The sequence below is a fragment of the Triticum aestivum genome, chromosome 7D (genome assembly GCF_018294505.1).
Source record: "Triticum aestivum cultivar Chinese Spring chromosome 7D, IWGSC CS RefSeq v2.1, whole genome shotgun sequence".
Lineage (NCBI taxonomy): Eukaryota > Viridiplantae > Streptophyta > Magnoliopsida > Poales > Poaceae > Triticum > Triticum aestivum.
The window spans coordinates 602,038,430-602,057,643 of NC_057814.1; the positions used below are offsets into that span (position 1 = coordinate 602,038,430).

General features: G+C 47.7%; 2 protein-coding genes across 2 annotated transcripts; both read right to left on the reverse strand.

Annotated features, from left to right (window-relative positions):
* Nucleotides 1-226: 226 nt before the first annotated feature.
* LOC123167788 (uncharacterized) lies at nt 227-2,584 on the reverse strand. Its single transcript, XM_044585651.1, has one exon. The coding sequence runs from the start codon at nt 2,527-2,529 to the stop codon at nt 436-438; it is 2,094 nt and encodes a 697-aa protein (XP_044441586.1). The 5' UTR covers nt 2,530-2,584; the 3' UTR covers nt 227-435.
* Nucleotides 2,585-11,789: 9,205 nt separating this feature from the next.
* LOC123171387 (uncharacterized) lies at nt 11,790-13,897 on the reverse strand. The gene is made up of 2 exons (XM_044588911.1): nt 13,837-13,897; nt 11,790-13,774 (listed from the first exon to the last, which is right to left on the reverse strand). The coding sequence occupies exons 1-2, from the start codon at nt 13,895-13,897 to the stop codon at nt 11,898-11,900; spliced, it is 1,938 nt and encodes a 645-aa protein (XP_044444846.1). The 3' UTR covers nt 11,790-11,897.
* Nucleotides 13,898-19,214: the final 5,317 nt, after the last annotated feature.

A 19,214-nucleotide genomic window follows, 5' to 3' on the forward strand; every position in this document is an offset into this window, starting at 1 on the left:
TTCTTTCGTCCCAACACGAGCGGCCTACAGGTTTGGACCAGAGCTTCGGAGCTGTTCCAGAATAGTAGAAACTCTTAAAAAAAACTTATATTTAGGAACGGAGGGAGTAGTTTGGATCCAGACAAGAATCATGTCAAAATCATCAATCTGTGGTAGAAATTACGAAATTGCTCAGACCACACCAGAGACAGAGAGCACAGCAAAATTTCAGCGAAATGATGGAATTATTACGAGATTCGTGTCCATTTCCAAACGCCTGTCCATGAGACATGACATAGGATTTATTCGATAACAGGATTTATTCGATAACAAACTAGCTAGGTTTGAAAGCAAAATCGACGCAAATTGTTCAGAGAGCAGGAAATACGCTGAAGAAAACAAAAACTACCACACCCGATTGATTATTCAGAGAGCACGGCCGGGGCTTGTAGTCGATCAGTCGAAGACGACGAGCTTATCGTACAGCGGCCCGGCGATGGCCTTCTCCATGACGGACCTCGGCGTCATGGCGACTTCTTTTCCTTTCTTCAATTCTTGTTCTTCTTCTTCTTTCGAATTCCCATCTCCCTTTTGTAGTTCTTCTTCTTCTTCTACCTTCTGTTCTTCTTCCTCTGGGCCGAGGAAGAGCTTGAGCATGTTCTGGGAGAAGCCGCTGACGAGCACCACCCCCTTCTGCTCCGACGTGACCGGCACGGACCTCGAGTCGCGCAGGTTCCAGAAGACGATCTGCGGTATGGCGTCGGCGTACCCGGCCTCGGTGTACTTCCTCGTGATGGCCTCGTAGTCCGTCTCCCACGGCCTGGCCGACGCCTGGTCGAACTCCATGTCGCTGAACACGAACACCTTCTTCACCATGCTCTCGGGGGGCAGCTTGCCCGCGACGGCCACGTGGAGGAGCTGGTCGAACACGGCCTGGAAGTCGGTGTTCATGGCCCACTCCATGCGCTGGACGAACTGGGCCTTCTCCCAGAGGGTGTCGCCGACGACGTGGTGCAGCTGCGGCCGCATGCTGAATGTGATGACGCGGTGGCGCCACGGCTCGTCGCAGAGCTCCGAGAGGAGGAGGCCCAGCGAGACGCAGACGTCCATTGGGAGGCCGGACATGCTGCCAGACACGTCGCACACGGCGAGGCAGTTGTTGAGCTTGCCCAGCGCCAGCAGGTCGTCCACCGTGCGCTTCCACTGCAGGTTGGCGACCTCGGGGTCGAAGTAGGCGGACGTCAGGATCTCGTGCGGCAGCAGCGCGCCCGCCGCTATCTTCACTTTGCCGGCCTCGACGTCGGCCAGGTAGCGGGCGAAGCGCGCTTGGTCGTAGTAGACGAAGTGCTCCTTGTAGTTCTTCATGGCGACGGAGGACACGCGCGTGTACACCACTTTCGCCCACTCGCCCGCCGAGATGAAGATCTCGGGGAGCTTCAGGGCATGGCGGAGCGGCACGTAGGCCTCCTTGCGGAGGCGCTCGCGCACGCGGTAGGCGTAGTGCGCGTCCGGCAAGTCCTCGGGAAGATCGCGGGCCGAGCCCTTGGGGAAGAGGCGGCGCGCGATGGCCTCGCAGATGAGCGTGGAGCGGTCGTAGCAGCTGTCGACTGACGGGCACCACTTCCCGGCCAGCGAGAGATCCATGTTGCCTGCCGCGAGCTTCTTCAGGTCCTCGGCGAGAAGGTCGGCGAACACCTCCGCCGTCATGTCGTGCAGGAGGCGGTAGTTCTGGTCGCGGGTGTACCTCTGGACGGCCGTCGCCGCGGCGTCCGTGCGCTTCTTCCTGCGCGCGACGGCGGCCTGGGCGGCCTCCTCCAGATCACGCCTCTGGCTGGCAGCAATGCGCGCCCTCCTCGTGCGCTTCTTGTTGCGGCGCGCGAGCCCCGACACCTCAATCCTCCGGCCGGGGCGCGGCGTACGCGTACGAGATCGGAAACGGGCGAAGCGAGCGTAGGCGGGGATGGCGTGCGCGCGGGCGACGAGCCCTCCTCCCTCGGCGGCGAGGCGGGCCTGCTTCCCCGGCTTCCTGGTGGAGACGCCGCCGTGGATGATGCGGTGGAGGATCTCGGGGAGGTCCTTGAGGTAGCCGAACTCGGCGACGGGGCGCGCGTTGAGGGCGAGCGTGGCGGGGTGGGAGCCGTGCATCCAGAGCGCGGCGGCGTAGAACCCCTCGCGGTCGGCCTTGCCGGTGCCGCGCACGCCGCGGAGGTTGCAGGCGAGGCGGAGCGCGGTGGTCGGCTCGGCGGCCCAGGCGTTGGCGAGGAGCGATGACACGGTGCCGGCCGGGGTGCCCGGGACAACGTGGAAGAAGAAGTCGAGGCAGGGGTCGCCCGAGGTGGCGAACGTCGGGGAGTTGTTCTCCGTGCGCGTCTTGGGGGGCGGCGGCGGGGCCGGCCTGTTGAAGTTGGCGTCGAGGAGGTCCACGAACTGGTCGCCGGTGGGGGCGGCGGCGCGCGCGGCCGTCGCGGCCAGGCTCTCTATCGGCGGGCCGCGGAGGGTGCTGGAGACGGCCCTGCGGCACGCCGCAGCAGCTGCCGACGCCGCCGCCATGGGTGATCGGTTTTGGGGCGAGGGTTTTGGCTCAAGGTTTTTGGGAGGTTTATATCGTGTGCAGAATATGGGGAGGAAATGGCGCGGGTTGTTGGAGGCGAATATAAAGCGAGCGGTCGCGTGTGGTTCAAGTCGCGGCAGTGAATATCTTATCAGCCTACCTGGCTACGTACCTGCGGCTGGTGCCATTTCCGTTTGATTTTCCGAGCTCATACACTATACTTTTTTTTTGCGGGAGGTAATAAATTTTTTGCGGGAGGATATACTATACTTTTCACGTATCGAATATTCAATAATGTAAGTGAGATTTTTATTTTGCTGATTTAACATACGCCTACGGCCGTACGGGTATATAATCCATATCTAAGATGTAATTAAGGAGAAGGACGGGAGAATGTACAAAGACAAGTACTCTGCAGAAAGGAATGTATAGAGATTAGAGAGAGGGTGCACACGGTTGTCTCCACCGTTCGTACACAATGTGAAGTCCTATGCATTTTCTGTTTTGCATCTGATGTGTATCGGTGGGTAAGGCTATCTCTCATCAAATGCACCATCAAATGGGAGGGGAACTTTTGGTCTATGGGGACATATACAACCTATATGGAATTTTTGTTTTAACAATTCAACGCAAAGTCAAAAAATTCTGTAAATATTTTTTAAATAACTTGACCTTACATTGTAGTACTTGTTAGAAAAATTTCACAAAAAGAAAATCCTCCTTTGACTTCTTTTCAAAAAAGACAAAATGTTGACCAAAATAGTGTGAATAGTGACCTGTAATAGCAAATAAATTTTGTCTTTTTCGCTGTGAAGTCAACGTTGGGTTTCTTTTCATGGAAATTTGTATACAGGTGCGAAACTAAGTCTAAGTTTATTCTAGAAAAACTTCTCGACTATCTTGACTTTTTGTTTAATTATTAAAAAAAATCTCCATATAGGGTGTATATACAACCAGGAACCGAAGTGTAATTCCCCCATCAAATGTGCGTACACACGTTCTACCGGATAGAGGCATCCAATCGTGATCGCCAAATGTCCACCCTTGTCTGGGCTCCTTCTTTTGATTTTTCTTTTATCTAGATTAATAGCAATAACCATAGATTTAAATAGTTGCAAAAAATGCAACTAGTATTATAGACACCGAATGTTCAGCTAGTCTTTTACATCCATATAGATCTCGAAAAGTCCCAAGTTCAATTGTCTCTGTCAGCGTCAATCCTTAATTTTTGAGCTCCTTTTCACCCTCTTTTTTTTTTGAAATGGACGCAGGAGAGCTGCGTATTTCGATTGATTAGAAGAAGCGGTAAAGAAACGGATGCTCGGTTAATTAAGAGAAACCGAGCTAAAACCTTTGCAAAGAGTACACCACACCTAGGCTCGAGCACAATAGGACATACAGGAAACGCCTAAAGGCCAAAAAAGACCGCCATGAGCATGTAAGGCGACATCACCGCCGCCGGAGAGAAACGACATGTCCGACGAAACAGGAGCGAACATGTGCCTCTCCGATCCTAGAGAGGGCGCCCAACCTGACTCGCATGGCGCTGCAAGCATGTCGTGTGTGCTCCAAGTGCCATCACCATCGCCTCCGATGGACATGCCACCGAGGGGAGCTCCTGCCACACTCCTGCCGACCAACGACCGGCCCCAGACGGATGCACCACCAACGGCTCCAAGCATACCAATCCGCTGCCCGCTTTAGATCCACCGCACCACCACTACCAAGTGCTCCCGGCATCCGACTTGACTCCAAGGCAATGCTTCCAACAAAGTAATGACGCCAATGGCGCCACCATTACACATGGTTTTCACCGGGAGACAAGAACTCGAATCAGGGAGAGGTGTCAGATCCCCTCGATGGCACCTCCAACAAGGCAAAAATCACGCCAGAAGGCATCATTCGCCACCAGCCCAGACCGAAGTCGAGCATGACTTTCGTCAGGGAGCCGAGCACCTATGCCGGAGACGGCGTCTTCAACACACCATCACCAAACCGGAGCAGCAGACGCCACCTGCTACACCGCCCAAGAACCAGCCGAAGCGCCGCCAACGCGCAAGCCAGAGCAACCCGAAGGCCATGCCCCGACCATGCCACCACGGACCACCATCCCGACAAGGAGCCACCACGCAACCTGATTGCAGACAGTCGCCAGCCGACCCACCTCCGGGCCTCCGGCCGCCAAATTCCGGATCCGGCCGCTCCAGGCCAGAGGCCGCCCACCGCCCGCGCCCCCAGCAACACCGCCAGCCATCGATCTGAACCACCTCCAGATCCACCACGCCCGCAGCACCGACGACGTCCCAACATCACGCCGGACGAGCAGGGCCGCCGGCGAGCGCCCAGGCCACCACCAGCCTTGCCGGACCAGATCTGAGCAGGGGACGCCCCGACCCGCCGCGAGCAGGCACCACGGGCGGCCACCATGCTGCCCCCGCAGCCGTAGCGGCGGCACCATCGTCGAGAGCCCCTAGGGCCGCCGCCCCAGCTTCCTGGCACGGAGCCCACGCCGCAGCACCGCCACCCGCAGCTCCATGCCTCCACCGCGTCGCTGCGTAGATCTGAAGGACACCTCGCTGCAGGTCGGCGCCTCGCGCCCAAAGCTGCCCAGCTGCCACCTTCCTTGGGCCAGCCCGAGCTTCGCTGGGATGAGCCCTCCGGCGGCGGCAGGACGAGAAGATGAGGGGGAAAAAGCTGCGGCGACTAGGGTTGTCTCCCCCGATCTGCCAGGGAGGTGACGCGGGGGTCGGGCCTCCTGCTACGAATTGGATTGGAGGAGACAAATCGTTTTTACATGGTAGCACGGAATGTCCTGAACAACTTCACCGCATTGGGATCCAAGTTCGTTGCCACGTTTGCTCCTAGGAAACACCCTTGATAACAATATTCCTCTCCTCGAGCTTAAAATTATTGTTTTGCATTTCCATGGACATGTCAAACCTCTCCACCTTCTTTTCTTTGTTCATCATACTACGGTTTGGCACATGCCTCCTCCTTTGCCATGATGTCCTCGAACTAGTCCAACATCTTGGCCACCGCCACTTCTAGCTTCTTCTTGTCGATCTCTCACCCCCCCCTTCTCCTCGACCTAGCTAAATGGGTGGCCAGTGCAAAGCCCTCCCACGGTTGGATCAACAACATTGTCATCAGGTTTTCCATCAGTGATATTGGCAGAATGGGCAATGCTTGCCCACTTGCTTTGTTTATTCAACCATTAAGCAACAATGAATCAATGTGAATGGTTTGCCCTCGGTCTGGCAGTACAAGGCGCATGCCCAATCTGGCCAGCAAAGTAAGACGATGACATGACCAACAAGTCGCAACAAAGAGCAAATAAATCCAATGACCAAGCACATAGAGCAACACAAAGGGAAACTTACGAGCTCTAGGAGTGACGCATCACTTGGCCACTGGTTTTGTGTTTGTGTATACGCGCTGCAATACTTATTTGACCTCATGTTGAATGGTGTACCATCAATAGCCTAATGACTTGGAATTGCGATTGTGGGTCACTTCTTTTTTGTAGGGTCCGTGGTTCTTTTTGCTCATGATAGAAATCATGCATGTTTTCCCAACACACCGAGCCCTTTTTGCTATGTGTGTGCCTTGCAATGGATCAAACACTCATGCCCAACTAGGCGTCACACAACAATTCATCCGCATCGTCCCCGTCCGGCTCCATCTACTAGGTATCCGGTGGCATATTTTGCTCGACTGCGGCGATTCGTCTCCTCGACTTGTCCATTTCTCATGGGCGCCGCGTTGTTGATCATGTTCGTCACCGCCTCATAGGTGGCCACCGTCAATCTTGGAGGTGGCATTCCGTCGAACAGTAATCAGGCACCGCCGGACGATGACTCCTCGAACGAAAACCACAATTGGGCAAGCTATAGACATTGCGACTCCGTGAACACTAAGTCTAAGTTGAGGTAGACGACGTACAGTTGATGGTGGCCGGATGCGTATGTGAATGAGGCACATAGTGTTGCGGTGACTCCGTCTCGGGCTGATTGTTAAGAATTAAGATGGTCGGCGTAATAGTACGGTGGCTTTTACTAGGGAGCGGCCAGGGCGACTTTGTATCCGCATAGGTTCATAACAAAATAGTAAAAAGGTCATAGCAGCAATACAGCTCAAACCAAACCCAAGATGGTTGACATACTGGAAACATTTCTTCGGCTCATTTACCATCAGTTGAAGGACTGAAAAAAAACCATATTTTCAAAGCTTGGTGTTATTCTTTTTGTCAGTCATTTTTTCCCACCTTTAGCTTCTCATCAAGGGTCGTGTAGTTTTTCCCAACCTTTTGGTTCATCTTATATTAATAAAATTAACTTCTCAAAAAGAAAAGGAGGAGGCCAATGGAATATTTGTTAATCTTGTTGGGTTGATGCAGGGGCGGATTTTCCGTACCTGGTGTGCCCAGGTTGGCGACGCCCCAAGGAGCTGATGCGACACCCGACAAACTCTAGTTAATGCCTACACGCGTCAAATATTTGGCGTGACGCCTGACGCGCGCTCCGTGCCGGGCTAGCCCAAGTAGATGTTCGTTTAATTCCGAGCGGTTTAACTGTTTTTTGTTGTTTCTAGAAAAACTGCTTTTTTGTTTGTTTATTCTGGTTTGTCCAGTTTTCAGTTGTTTAATTCTTTATCTTCAATTTATATTTCAGTTTTACTTTTCCCTTTTCTCATTTTTTGTTTTATTCTATTTTTCTGATTTAGATGTTTTTTATTATTTCTTTCTTTCTTGATTTCCCTCAGGTTTTGGTTTCCTCATAATGTTTTTATTTTTTATTTTTGTATGTTTTCGTAATTTGCCTATACAGAGGACATCTTTTAAATATGTATTAAACATTTTTATGTATGTTGAACATTTTTTTATATACGGTGACCATTTTTTAATGCATGGTGTCATTTCTGTTGTATATAACTATATATAGTGAACATCTGTTAAATGCAAATTGAACACTTTTTATACTACACATTGAAGTTTTTTTAATTACATGTTGAACTTTTTGGTAATATATGGTGAGCATTTTTTAACAGCTGATAAATTTTGAAAATGTATATACATTTTAGTTTGTTCTTATATATTTTCAAATTCTATGAAAATTTAAGAAATACTCCCTCCGTTCCTAAATGCTTGTCTTTCTAGGCATTTCAACAAGTGACTACATACGGAGTAAAATGAGTGAATCTACACTCTAAAATATGTCTACATACATCCGTATGTGATATTCATTTGAAATGCCTAGAAAGACAAGTATTTAGGAACGGAGGGAGTAGTTCTTATGGAAGAAAAATGATATAAAACCATAAAAAGAAAATCAAATGAAAGGAAACTTTTCAAAGGTGCACACCACACCCCTAACCATGCATCGCCAGTACGGGCCGGCCCATTATTCTTGAACTGTGCAAAACTTCAGTCATTTTTTGCCTACAAGCATCCAATAAGAGGCCTCGCAACACCCTACAACGCCGAGGTGACTAAAATCGTGATCTCTAGGGTTTATGTCTATTTTCATTTCTGGGCCTTACCTTGTTGCCCCTTCATTTTTTTAATATTTCATTGGTTGATCTCTCATTGGTTGATCATCTGATGGATTTTGTGACGGTTGAAGCGTGAGGCAAAGCTCTGCCTCGCCCGCAGCAAGGTAGAAGGAGGTCTCACCTTAGTCGGCGCCTCACATCGCTACTATTGGACCGGATCAATAGTAGCCTAAGGGGTGACCGTTTGTTCTTTCTTCTTCGCTTCTTTGTTTGTTAATTTTATCTTTTTTTACCTTTGTTTATATTTTCTAAATGTTCTAAATATATATGATTCGAAAATTCATTTACTTAATCTTCAAACAAAATGTTCACCATGCATTTGAAAAACATTAACACAGTGAATTTTCCTCTTCATGCAGTTTTGAAAAAATGTTCGCACTATTCAATAAAACATTTCTGACAATTAAAAAATGATCATGTATTTAGAAAAAAGTTTGCACTTTTTTATGAAATATAAAAAACATTCATATAGTTTAACAAAATGTTTCCTACCATTCAAAAAATATTCATTACATTTTTAAAATTGTTTATCCAATGTAAAATATGTCATTTTATTCAAAACAAAATGTTTCATACCATTCAAAATAATGTTCAAAACCTATAAAAAATGCTTAACATAGTGAAGCTTGTATTTGAAAAGTAATTCATAATGTATTTATAAATGGTCACGTGTATCAGCAAAATGTTACATGTCTATACAAAAATCTTTGACTTGTATTTTAAAAGTATTCATCATGTATAATGAAAACTGTCCAGGGTCTATTTGAAAAATGTTTCACATGTAATTATAATATATTCAACGTCTATTAAAAATATATGCAATGTTTATTTGAATTTTTTTCACATGTATTACAAAAATGCTCAAAGTTGACCTTTTTTGTATTTGGGGTGGTGTGTAACAAAATCTATTCTCCTCCTTAATTAATAGTTGAGGCAAAGCTTATGCCTCCGTTTCGAAGAAAAAAATTGCTCAAACATGTATTTGAAGAAATGTTTCACATATAATTATAAAATATTCAACGTCTATTAAAAATATATGCAATGTTTATTTGAATTTGTTTTCACATGCATTACAAAAATGATCAAACATGTATTCGAAAACATGTTCTCATCTATTTGAGTTTTTTTCAATGTGTATAAAAAATGTACAACATGCAAAGAAAATGTTTAGAATTTGTATTAGAAAAATAGATATGCAACTGAAGAAAGAAAAATAACAAAAACAAAAAACAAAACATAAAAAAACATGAATAAATAAATAATTTTTTTGAGGTTTTTTTTAGGGGAACCGCTACAAAACCCGGCCGAAACAGATGGAAGGTTCCATGTTATTGGGCCGCCGATCCCACCGGTCGTTGAGGCCCGCAAAGAGCGAAACATAGCCCTCACTGAAGTGTGGGCATGTTGTGAAGCTATGACGGTAGCACAAGATCTTGAGGCCTGGAAAAATCCATGTCACTTTTGATGCTCTAGCTATGGTGCACGAAATCAATAGCATTGCTTGTGGCATCTACATTTGGGTGATGGGGAAGGAAGCAATTCACGGATGGGATTTTCATCCATGAACACACGGCTTCTAATTTGAATGCTCATAGTTTAGTTTGAAGCGTCTTGCTGATTGCAAGTGGTCGTTTTTGACTGATCCCTGGGATTCGGTTATTGTACCTCTAAAAAGAAGACCACTTATTCTATGATATATACTGTAAAAAATACCACTTATTCTGCTACAAAAAAACCCCTGATGGGCTTGGGCTTTTAAGGACATTACTTGTCTCCTACATACATATACGGTGGGGTCACGGCGTACCACCATTGACGAATTGGTGATGAAATGCGTTGAGATGGTCACTGTCCAAATCTTTCTATCGCCCATGTCCGCCGTCCAGATCTTCCCACCGCCAACGGTTGCCGCAATGCCGACGTTAGTCGAACCGCCGACCGTGAGGAGAGAGTGATGGGGGAGACAGCGAAGAGTGAGCGGTGCAGGGATTTATGGCACGCCTTTGAGAAAGACCGCGCAGTCTCATGCCCATTCGCAGGTGCAACCGCGTGCCCTCTTTGCAGTCACTCTGACCCGACTCATCGGAAATGGTCGATTCAACCGTTCCTCTTTCTCTGAGCCACTTTGAGGAGTGTGTGATATTGGCCAAGCAATACGCGCACGTAACCAAATAAAACGATCAATCAAACACGACCGTGTAGGATCTGCACATTTACTCTTCCATCTCATGCATATTTTAGATGCTTTTTTTGCAAGTCTAAGGAGGATGTTAAGACTATTTTTCCATTTCTTTCCTCCTCTATAAGAAAAGCTCTTCTCCTTTCGTCGGCGCCGCCACCGGTACGCCCCATCTCTGACGGCCTCTAGACCATGGAGGTGCGGAGGATCCCGGGCCCTTGCGGGCGAGAGGGACCCTGTTCTCGTTCCTGTTAGATTATGCATCTTGGTTGGGGCTGTGTGGCGGTAGCGATGTCCCTGAGTAGGAATAATGTCTCTCATATTGTATCCCCGTCCTGATGGTGCATCTAATATCGTCGGAGGGTGCGTGGAGGTTTGTTCCGTCGTTTCTCACGGGATTCGGTCGGTGCTGGTCTTCGGTGGATCTGTTTGGATTCGGTCTATGTTCGTCTTCGCTTGGGTGTTCACAGGTTTGACCCTTCTGATCTACGACTTTCTTCATCGGCGATGATTGCTAGTCTGGTGCACTGGCCCTATGGGGCCTTAGCATGACGACTTCCCGACTATCTTCTACAATAAGGTTTGCCCGGCTCCGGTGAGGGAGGACGATGACGGCGGTGCGCCTTCGGCTCGCTCCAGTGCTTGTACTCGTCGCTAGGTGGTCCATGGACATGGTTGTAATTTTTATTACCTCTGTTGTTCTTTGTACTGCCAGGATTGAAGATGAATAGATTGGGAAATTTCTCGTAAAAAAGGTCTAAGAAGAAGATTAGTTATGCTGCTGTAGTGGGTAGCATTAATATCATGCATATGATACTAATATATGGTACTACCTCGGTAATACATAGTATCCAATATCAGTATCTTACATGACCTTATTTGTTGTCATGCAAGACATATAGTACTATAGCATTATTATAATACGGTATCATGATATGATACTCAATTATCTCTTTCTCTACTTAATTCTATGCCACCTCATCAAAATTATCCCGTTTTGGGTTATTAAGTAAATAATATCTGTACTCTTTTTGGCAAATTTCCTATATAAATTTAAAAAAAAATCTGAAAAAAAGAACACACGCTCTTCCTTCGTATTGTGGATATTGATATATTTTTCTAAAAACTCAGTCAAACATGCACTCGTTTGACTTTTGGAAAAACAAATACATCTTGTATAACGGAATGGAGGGAGTACATAGTATCAAATATCAGTATCTTAGATGACCTTATTTGTTGTCATGCATGACATATAGTAGCATAATACTATTATTGACAAGGTATCATGATATATGATACTCAATTCTTTCTTTATTTATTTAATTCTATGTCACCTCATCAAAATTGTCATGTTTTGGGTTCCTATCAAGTAATAATCTCGGTACTCTTTTGTCAAATTTCCTATATTAATTAAAATATTTTTCTGCAAAAAAGAACGCTCATCTTCCTTCTTGCATTTGTCCAAAAAGACAATAACAAATATGAGATGAAAAGTTTAATGTTCGTTTCATGGACAGCTCTAAACTATAGACAAAGTTGGCCGCCTGCAATATATTTCTTCAGCAGAATGGAATGGAAACAGCTACAGAGAAAACCATTGCAAGCAGTCACGCTCACTCACACACGCGTGCCTACTCTTCAGTCGAACACAACGAGCTTCTGGTACTCCGGCCCAGCGATGGCCTTCTCCATGACTGCCCTCGGCGACAGGATGTATTCGCCCTCGAGGAACAGCTTCACCATGTTCTTGGAGAAGCCGCTCACCAGCGCCACCTCCTTCTGATGCGCCGTCACCGGCACCGAGTCTGAGTCCCGCAGGTTCCAGAAGACGATCTGCGGCACGGCGTCGCCGTACCCGGCCTCGGAATACTTCCTCGTGATCGCCTCGTAGTCGGTCTCCCACGGCCTCGACGACGCCTGGTCGAACTCCATGTCGCTGAACACGAACACCTTCTTCACCATGCGCTCCGGAGGGACCTTGCCGGCGACGGCCACGCGCAGGAGCTGGTCGAACACCGCCTGGAAGTCGGTGTTCAGGTCCCATTGCATCTCGCGTATGAATTGTGTCTTCTCCGCGAGGTTGTCGCCGGAGATGTGGTGCAGCTGCGGCTTCTCGCTGAAGGTGATGACGCGGTGGCGCCATGGCTCGTCGCAGAGCTCGGAGAGGAGGAGGCCGAGCGCCACGCATACGTCCATGGGGAGGCCGCCCATGCTGCCCGACACGTCGCATACGGCGAGGCAGTTGTTGAGCTTGCCCAGCGCCAGCAGGTCCTCCACCATGCGCTTCCACTGCAGGTCCGCGACTCCATCGTCGTCGTAGGCGGACTTCAGGATTTCGTGCGGCAGCAGAGCGCCCGCCGCGATCTTCGCCTTGCCGGACTTGACGTCGGCGAGGTAGCTGTTGAAACGCTCTTCGTCGTGCTCGAGGAAGAGGTCCTTGTAGTTCTTCATCGCGACGGAGGCCACGCGCGTGTACACCACCTCGCCCCACGCGCGCGCCGAGATGAAGATCTCGGGGAGCTTGAGGGCATGGCGCAGCGGCACGTAGGCCTCCTTGCGGAGGCGCTCGCGCGCGCGGTAGGCATAGTACGCGTCCGGCAAGTCCTCGGGAAGATCGGGCGCCGAGCCCTTGTGGAAGAGGCGGCGCGCGATGGCCTCGCAGATGAGCGTGGAGCGGTCGTAGCAGCTGTCGATCGACGGGCACCATTTTCCGGCGAGCGAGAGGTCGACGTTGCCATCTGAGAGCTTCTTCATGTCCTCGGCGAGGAGGTCGGCGAACACGTCGGCCGTCATGTCGTGCAGGAGGCGGTAGTTCGGGTCCCGGGCGTACCTCTCGACGGCTCTCGCCGCTGCATCCGCGCGCTTCTTCCTGCGCTGGACGGCGGCCTGGGCGGCCTCCTCCTGGTCGCGCTTCAGGCTGGCAGCAATGCGCGCCTCGCTCGTACCCCCGTACATGGAGACCTCCGAGTCTTCGCTCCACTGCTTCTTTGGGGTCCTGGCGGTGGTGGCGACACCGCCATGGATGATGCGGTGGAGGATCTCGGGGAGGTCCTTGAGGTATCCGAACTCGGCCACCGGGCGCGCGTTGAGGGCGAGCGTGGCGGGGTGGGAGCCATGCATCCAGAGCGCGGCGGCGTAGAACCCCTCCCGGTCCGACTTGCCGGTGCCGCGCACGCCGCGGAGGTTGCAGGCGAGGCGGAGCGCGGTGCTAGGATCGGCGGCCCAGGCGTTTGCGAGGAGAGATGAGACGGTCTCGGCCGGGGTGTCGGGAACGACGTGGAAGAAGAAGTCGAGGCAGGGGTCACCCGAGGTGGGGAACGTCGGGGAGTTGTTCTCGGTGCGCGTCTTCGCCTGCGGCGCCGGGGCAGGCTTGTTGAAGTTGGCGTCGAGCAGGTCCACGAACTGGTCGCCGTTGCGGCGAGGCTCTCGGCCGGCGGACCGCGCAGGGTGTAGGAGACGGCCCTGCGGCACGCCGCAGCAGCAGCAGCCGCCGCCATGGATGCGATCGGTTTGGTCTGGGTGAGGGTTTTTGGGGGATTTTTAAGATCGTAAATAGCCTGATTAGTTTGGGAGAGACGGATTTTGCGGGGGATCGCGCGCCTTTTGTGGAAGGTTTTGCTAATTAAGCTGATCCTCATCGTCGGAAAGCTTATTACTCCCTCCATTCCTAAATATAAGTCTTTTTAGACATTTCAAATGAAATACAACATACGGATGTATGTAGACATATTTTAGAGTGTAGATTCATTTATTTTGCTCCGTATGTAGTCACTTGTTGGAATCTCTAGAAAGACTTATATTTGGGAACAGAGGGAGTAGTTTTTTAGGGATTAACCAAGTTTTTTTATTGAAAAAAAAACCAAGTTTAATATTGCTCATAGACCACATTAAGTGGGATACACAAAGGATCATGGGGTTCCAAAAACCACAATTGTCTACCCCGATCAAACGAATGTGCAAACATCGCTATTAGTAGCTCTGTCTTCAAAGGTAAAATTACAATTGAAGAGTAATGAACGTTGCCTAACCTCCATTATGATTGCTCCGTAGCTCCCTTTGCTTGCTGTCTTGATATCATTTACTACTTGCTTGGAGTCCGAGGCTTGGAAAGCTTATTAGTAGTACGCTAATTTATCGTTGTAGGCTTTCATTTTCTTAGCTCATATGCATTTCTCTTTCCTTTTCCTTGAAAGGTTTAGTAGTACGGTAATATGTTTTGACGCAATTGTTATCGAATTCAAAATTCGTTTAAAAATCTGGCCAAAGAGTCTGAAAAATACGTGATCTTCCAGAAACCATCCCAGAAAAAACTAGAATCGAGAAAAAAAATATCTTGGCAGGGACATGTACATTTCTAACGTAGTTCTGCTAAACTTTTTCAGTTTTATCAGTCACCTACAATTGAAAATTGGGTCAGTCCATTAGGTGGAGAAGAAGCAGCAGCCGTGAAGCAGCACCGAGGCCGCCGGCGGAGGCAGCAGCAGCAGGTAACTTCTAATGTTTTTTTTTTAATTTTTTCAAAACTACTAATGGCGCACCGTGGGATGATGCGCCATTAGTAGTTTAATTAGTAATGGCGCACCACCCCACGGTGCACCATTAGTAATTATTTTTCAATTTTTTTTCAATTTTTTTATTTTTATTTTTTAAACTACTAATGGCGCACATGTGAGTGGTGCGCCATTAGTAGTTCAACTACTAATGGCGCACCACTCCCACGGTGCGCCATTACTAGTTGAACTACTAATGGCGCACCACTCACAGGTGCGCCATTAGTAATTTTGTTACAAATTTTGTTTGTTTCAAATTTTTTTTTGAAAAACTACTAACGGCGCACGGTTGGGGAGGTGCGCCATTACTAGGTGAACTACTAATGGCGCACCACCCCCACGGTGCGCCATTAGTAACTTGGCCCATTCCACCGAATGCACCCCCTGGACCGCCTTTTCAGTTTTTAAAAAAATAAAAGAAAATGATGGAAATGTCAAAAAAATAAAATAAAATAAGTTTCCCATGTGATATGTGGTCTAGTTGTTGGGAAAATTAACAAATATGAATTTCGACTTTATTTGCAAAATCTCTCTGGAATTTCTTAAAATGGGCATAACTTTTGCATACGAACTCGGATGAAAACGTTTTTTATATGAAAAATCATCTACTCGAAAAGTTACATCCGAATTTAACCGGGGAACCCCGTTAAACATTTTCAAAATCCTCAAAAACCTAACAGAAAAAAAGATACGGGGCTTTTAAGATCTGGAGAGGCAAAAAAATTCAAAAAAAATCAAACTTACTAATGGCGCACCTGCCCATGGTGCGCCATTACTATCTTCCCGCCTTCAAAATTCAAAATAAATTAAAAAAATAAAAAAAAGTTACTAATGGCGCACCTGCCCATGGTGCGCCATTAGTATCTTCCCGCCTTCAAAATTCAAAATAAATAAAAAAAATAAAATTTTTTTACTAATGGCGCACCTGCCCATGGTGCGCCATTAGTATCTTCCCGCCTTCAAAATTCAAAAAAAAATAAAAATAAATAAAAAAATAGTAATGGCGCACCTGCCCACGGTGCGCCATTACTATGCCGTATATATGGCTGGGCGTGTCCTCTCCTCCTTACCTCTTCATTCTTCTCCTCCACTCCACCTCTCCTCCACTTCATCTCCTTCTCCCTCCTCTCCGGTGAGCTCCTCCTCCCTCCTCTCCGGTGAGCTCCTCCTCCCTCTTCTCCGGTGAGCTCGTCCTCCCTCCTCTCCGGTGAGCTCCTCCTCCCTCCTCTCCGGTGAGCTCCTCCTCCCTCCTCTCCGGTGAGCTCCTCCTCCCTCCTCTCCGGTGAGCTCCTACTCCCTCCTCTCCGGTGAGCTCCTCCTCCCTCCTCTTCGGTGAGCTCCTCCTCCCTCCTCTCCGGTGAGCTCCTCCTCCCTCCTCTACGGTGAGCTCCTCCTCCCTCCTCTCCGGTGAGCTCCTACTCCCTCCTCTCCGGTGAGCTCCTCCTCCCTCCTCTTCGGTGAGCTCCTCCTCCCTCCTCTTCGGTGAGCTCCCCTCATGGTTTCTCCTTCCTCCTCTCCGATGCTCCGGTGAACTCCTCTCCGGCGACCTCCTCCTCCTCTCCGGCGATGTAGGCGAGCACCTCTCCGGCGACCTCCTCCTCCTCCTCTCCGGCGAACTCCTCTCCGACAAAAGAACACGGCAAAAGAACGTACAAGATCCAAAAACAGGAACAAAATTTGAAATAATATCGTGCAAAAAAATGAGCCAAAAAAACAAGCAAAAAATGGGCAAAAAAATCGCGATCCAGATCCAAATTCAAAAATAGCAAAGGATACTAATGGCGCATCACTAAACAGTGCGCCATTAGTATGCCGAAGTTACTAATGGCGCATCCTGTTGTTGTGCGCCATTAGTATGCCAAAGCACCTGGGTATAGATGGCCCCCTGGGAGGCATACTAATGGCGCACTGTTGTATATACTAATGGCGCATCTGGGGTGCGCCTTTAGTATACCAGATACTAATGGCGCACCAGTGGTGCGCCATTAGTAAAATATACTAATGGCGTGGCACTAATGGCGCACCACTAATGCGCCATTAATGGCCAAATTAGGTGCGCCATTAGTAGGCCTTTTCCTAGTAGTGGTCCGAACGTCATAACCGTACTTTATTAGATATGGTGCGATCTATGATGTCTCTTACCGATTTACCGCTATCGTTTTATGGTTATGCTTTAGAGACGGCCATATTCACGTTAAATAGGGCACTATCTAAATCCGTTGAGACGACACCATATGAACTTTGGTTTGGCAAGAAACCTAAGTTGTCGTTTCTTAAAGTTTGGGGCTGCGATGCTTATGTGAAGGCAAGAAACCCAAATCGGAGAAATGCGTCTTCATAGGATACCCAAAGGAGACCTTTGGGTACACCTTCTATCACAGATCCGAAGGCAAGATTTTCGTTGCTAAGAATGGATCTTTTCTAGAGAAGGAGTTTCTCTCGAAAGAAGTGAGTGGGAGGAAAGTATAACTTGATGAGGTAATTGTACCTTCTCCCGAATTGGAAAGTAGTTCATCATAGAAATCAGTTCCAGTGATGCCTACACCAATTAGTGAGGAAGTTAATGATGATGCTCATGAAACTTCGGATCAAGTTGCTACCGAACCAGAGTGGTACGGTAATCCTGTTCTGGAAGTCATGTTACTAGATCATGACGAACCTCCAAACTATGAGGAAGCGATGGTGAACCCAGATTCCGCGAAATGGCTTGAGGCCATGAAATCTGAGATGGGATCCATGTATGAGAACAAAGTGTGGACTTTGGTTGACTTTCCCGATGATCGGCAAGCCATAGAGAATAAATGGATCTTCAAGAAGAAGACTGACGCTGACGGTAATTATACTGTCTACAAAGCTCGACTTGTTGCGAAAGGTTTTCGACAAGTTCAAGGAGTTGACTATGATGAGACCTTCTCACCCGTAGCGATGCTTAACTCTGTACGAATCATGTTAGCAATTGCCGCATTTTATGATTATGAAATTTGGCAAATGGATGTCAAAACTGCATTCCTTAATGGATTTCTTAAAGAAGAGTTGTATATGATACAACCAGAAGGTTTTGTTGATCCTAAAGGTGCTAACAAAGTGTGCAAGCTCCAGCAATCCATTTATGGACTGGTGCAAGCCTTTCGGAGTTGGAATATACGCTTTGATAGTGTGATCAAAGCATATGGTTTTATAGAGAATTTTGGAGAAGACTGTATTTACAAGAAAGTGAGTGGGAGCTCAGTAGCATTTCTAATATTATATGTGGATGACATATTGTTGATTGGAAATGATACCGAATTTCTGGATAGCATAAAAGGATAGTTGAATAAGAATTTTTCGATGAAAGACCTCGGTGAAGCTGCTTATATATTGGGCATCAAGATCTATAGAGATAGATCAAGACGCTTAATTGGACTTTCACAAAGCACATACCTTGATAAAGTTTTGAAGAAGTTCAAAATGGATCAGTCAAAGAAAGGGTTCTTGCCTGTGTTACAAGGTGTGAAGTTGAGTCAGACTCATTTCCCGACCACTGCAGAAGATAGAGAGAAAATGAAAGTCTTTCCCTATGCCTCAGCCATAGGTTCTATCATGTATGCAATGCTGTGTACCAGACCTGATGTGTGCCTTGCTATAAGTTTAGCAGGGAGGTACCAAAGTAATCCAGGAGTGGATCACTAGACAGCGGTCAAGAACATCCTGAAATACCTAAAAAGGACTAAGGATATGTTTCTCGTTTATGGAGGTGACAAAGAGCTCGTCGTAAATGGTTACGTCGATGCAAGCTTTGACACTGATCCGGATGACTCTAAGTCGCAAACCGGATACATATTTATATTGAATGGTGGAACTGTTAGTTGGTGTAGTTCCAAGCAGAGCGTCGTGGCGGGATCTACGTGTGAAGCGGAGTACATAGCTGCTTCGAAATCAACAAATGAAGGAGTCTGGATGAAGGAGTTCATATCCGATCTAGGTGTCATACCTAGTGCATCGGGTCCAATGAAAGTCTTTTGTGACAATACTGGAGCAATAGCCTTGGTGAAGGAATCCAGATTTCACAAAAGAACCAAACACATCAAGAGACGCTTCAATTCCATCCGTGATCAAGTCAAGGAGGGAGACATTGAGATTTGCAAAAAACACACGGACCTTAATGTTGCATACCCGTTGACTAAGCCTCTTCCACGAGCAAAACATGATCAACACCAAGACTACAAAGGGTGTTAGAATCATTACTATGTAATCTAGATTATTGACTCTAGTGCAAGTGGGAGACTGAAGGAAATATGCCCTAGAGGCAATAATAAAGTTGTTATTTATATTTCCTTATATCATTATAAATGTTTATTATTCATGCTAGAATTGTATTAACCGGAAACTTAGTACATGTGTGAATACATAGACAAAACAGAGTGTC

Coding starts and splice junctions, on each gene's coding strand:
- LOC123167788 (XM_044585651.1), bottom strand. CDS start 2,529: ATGGCGGCGGCGTCGGCAGCTGCTGCGGCGTGCCGCAGGGCCGTCTCC.
- LOC123171387 (XM_044588911.1), bottom strand. CDS start 13,897: ATGAGGATCAGCTTAATTAGCAAAACCTTCCACAAAAGGCGCGCGATC. Junction 13,775..13,836: donor CGCGATCCCCCGCAAAATCC/GTCTCTCCCAAA, acceptor ACCCTCACCCAG/ACCAAACCGATCGCATCCAT.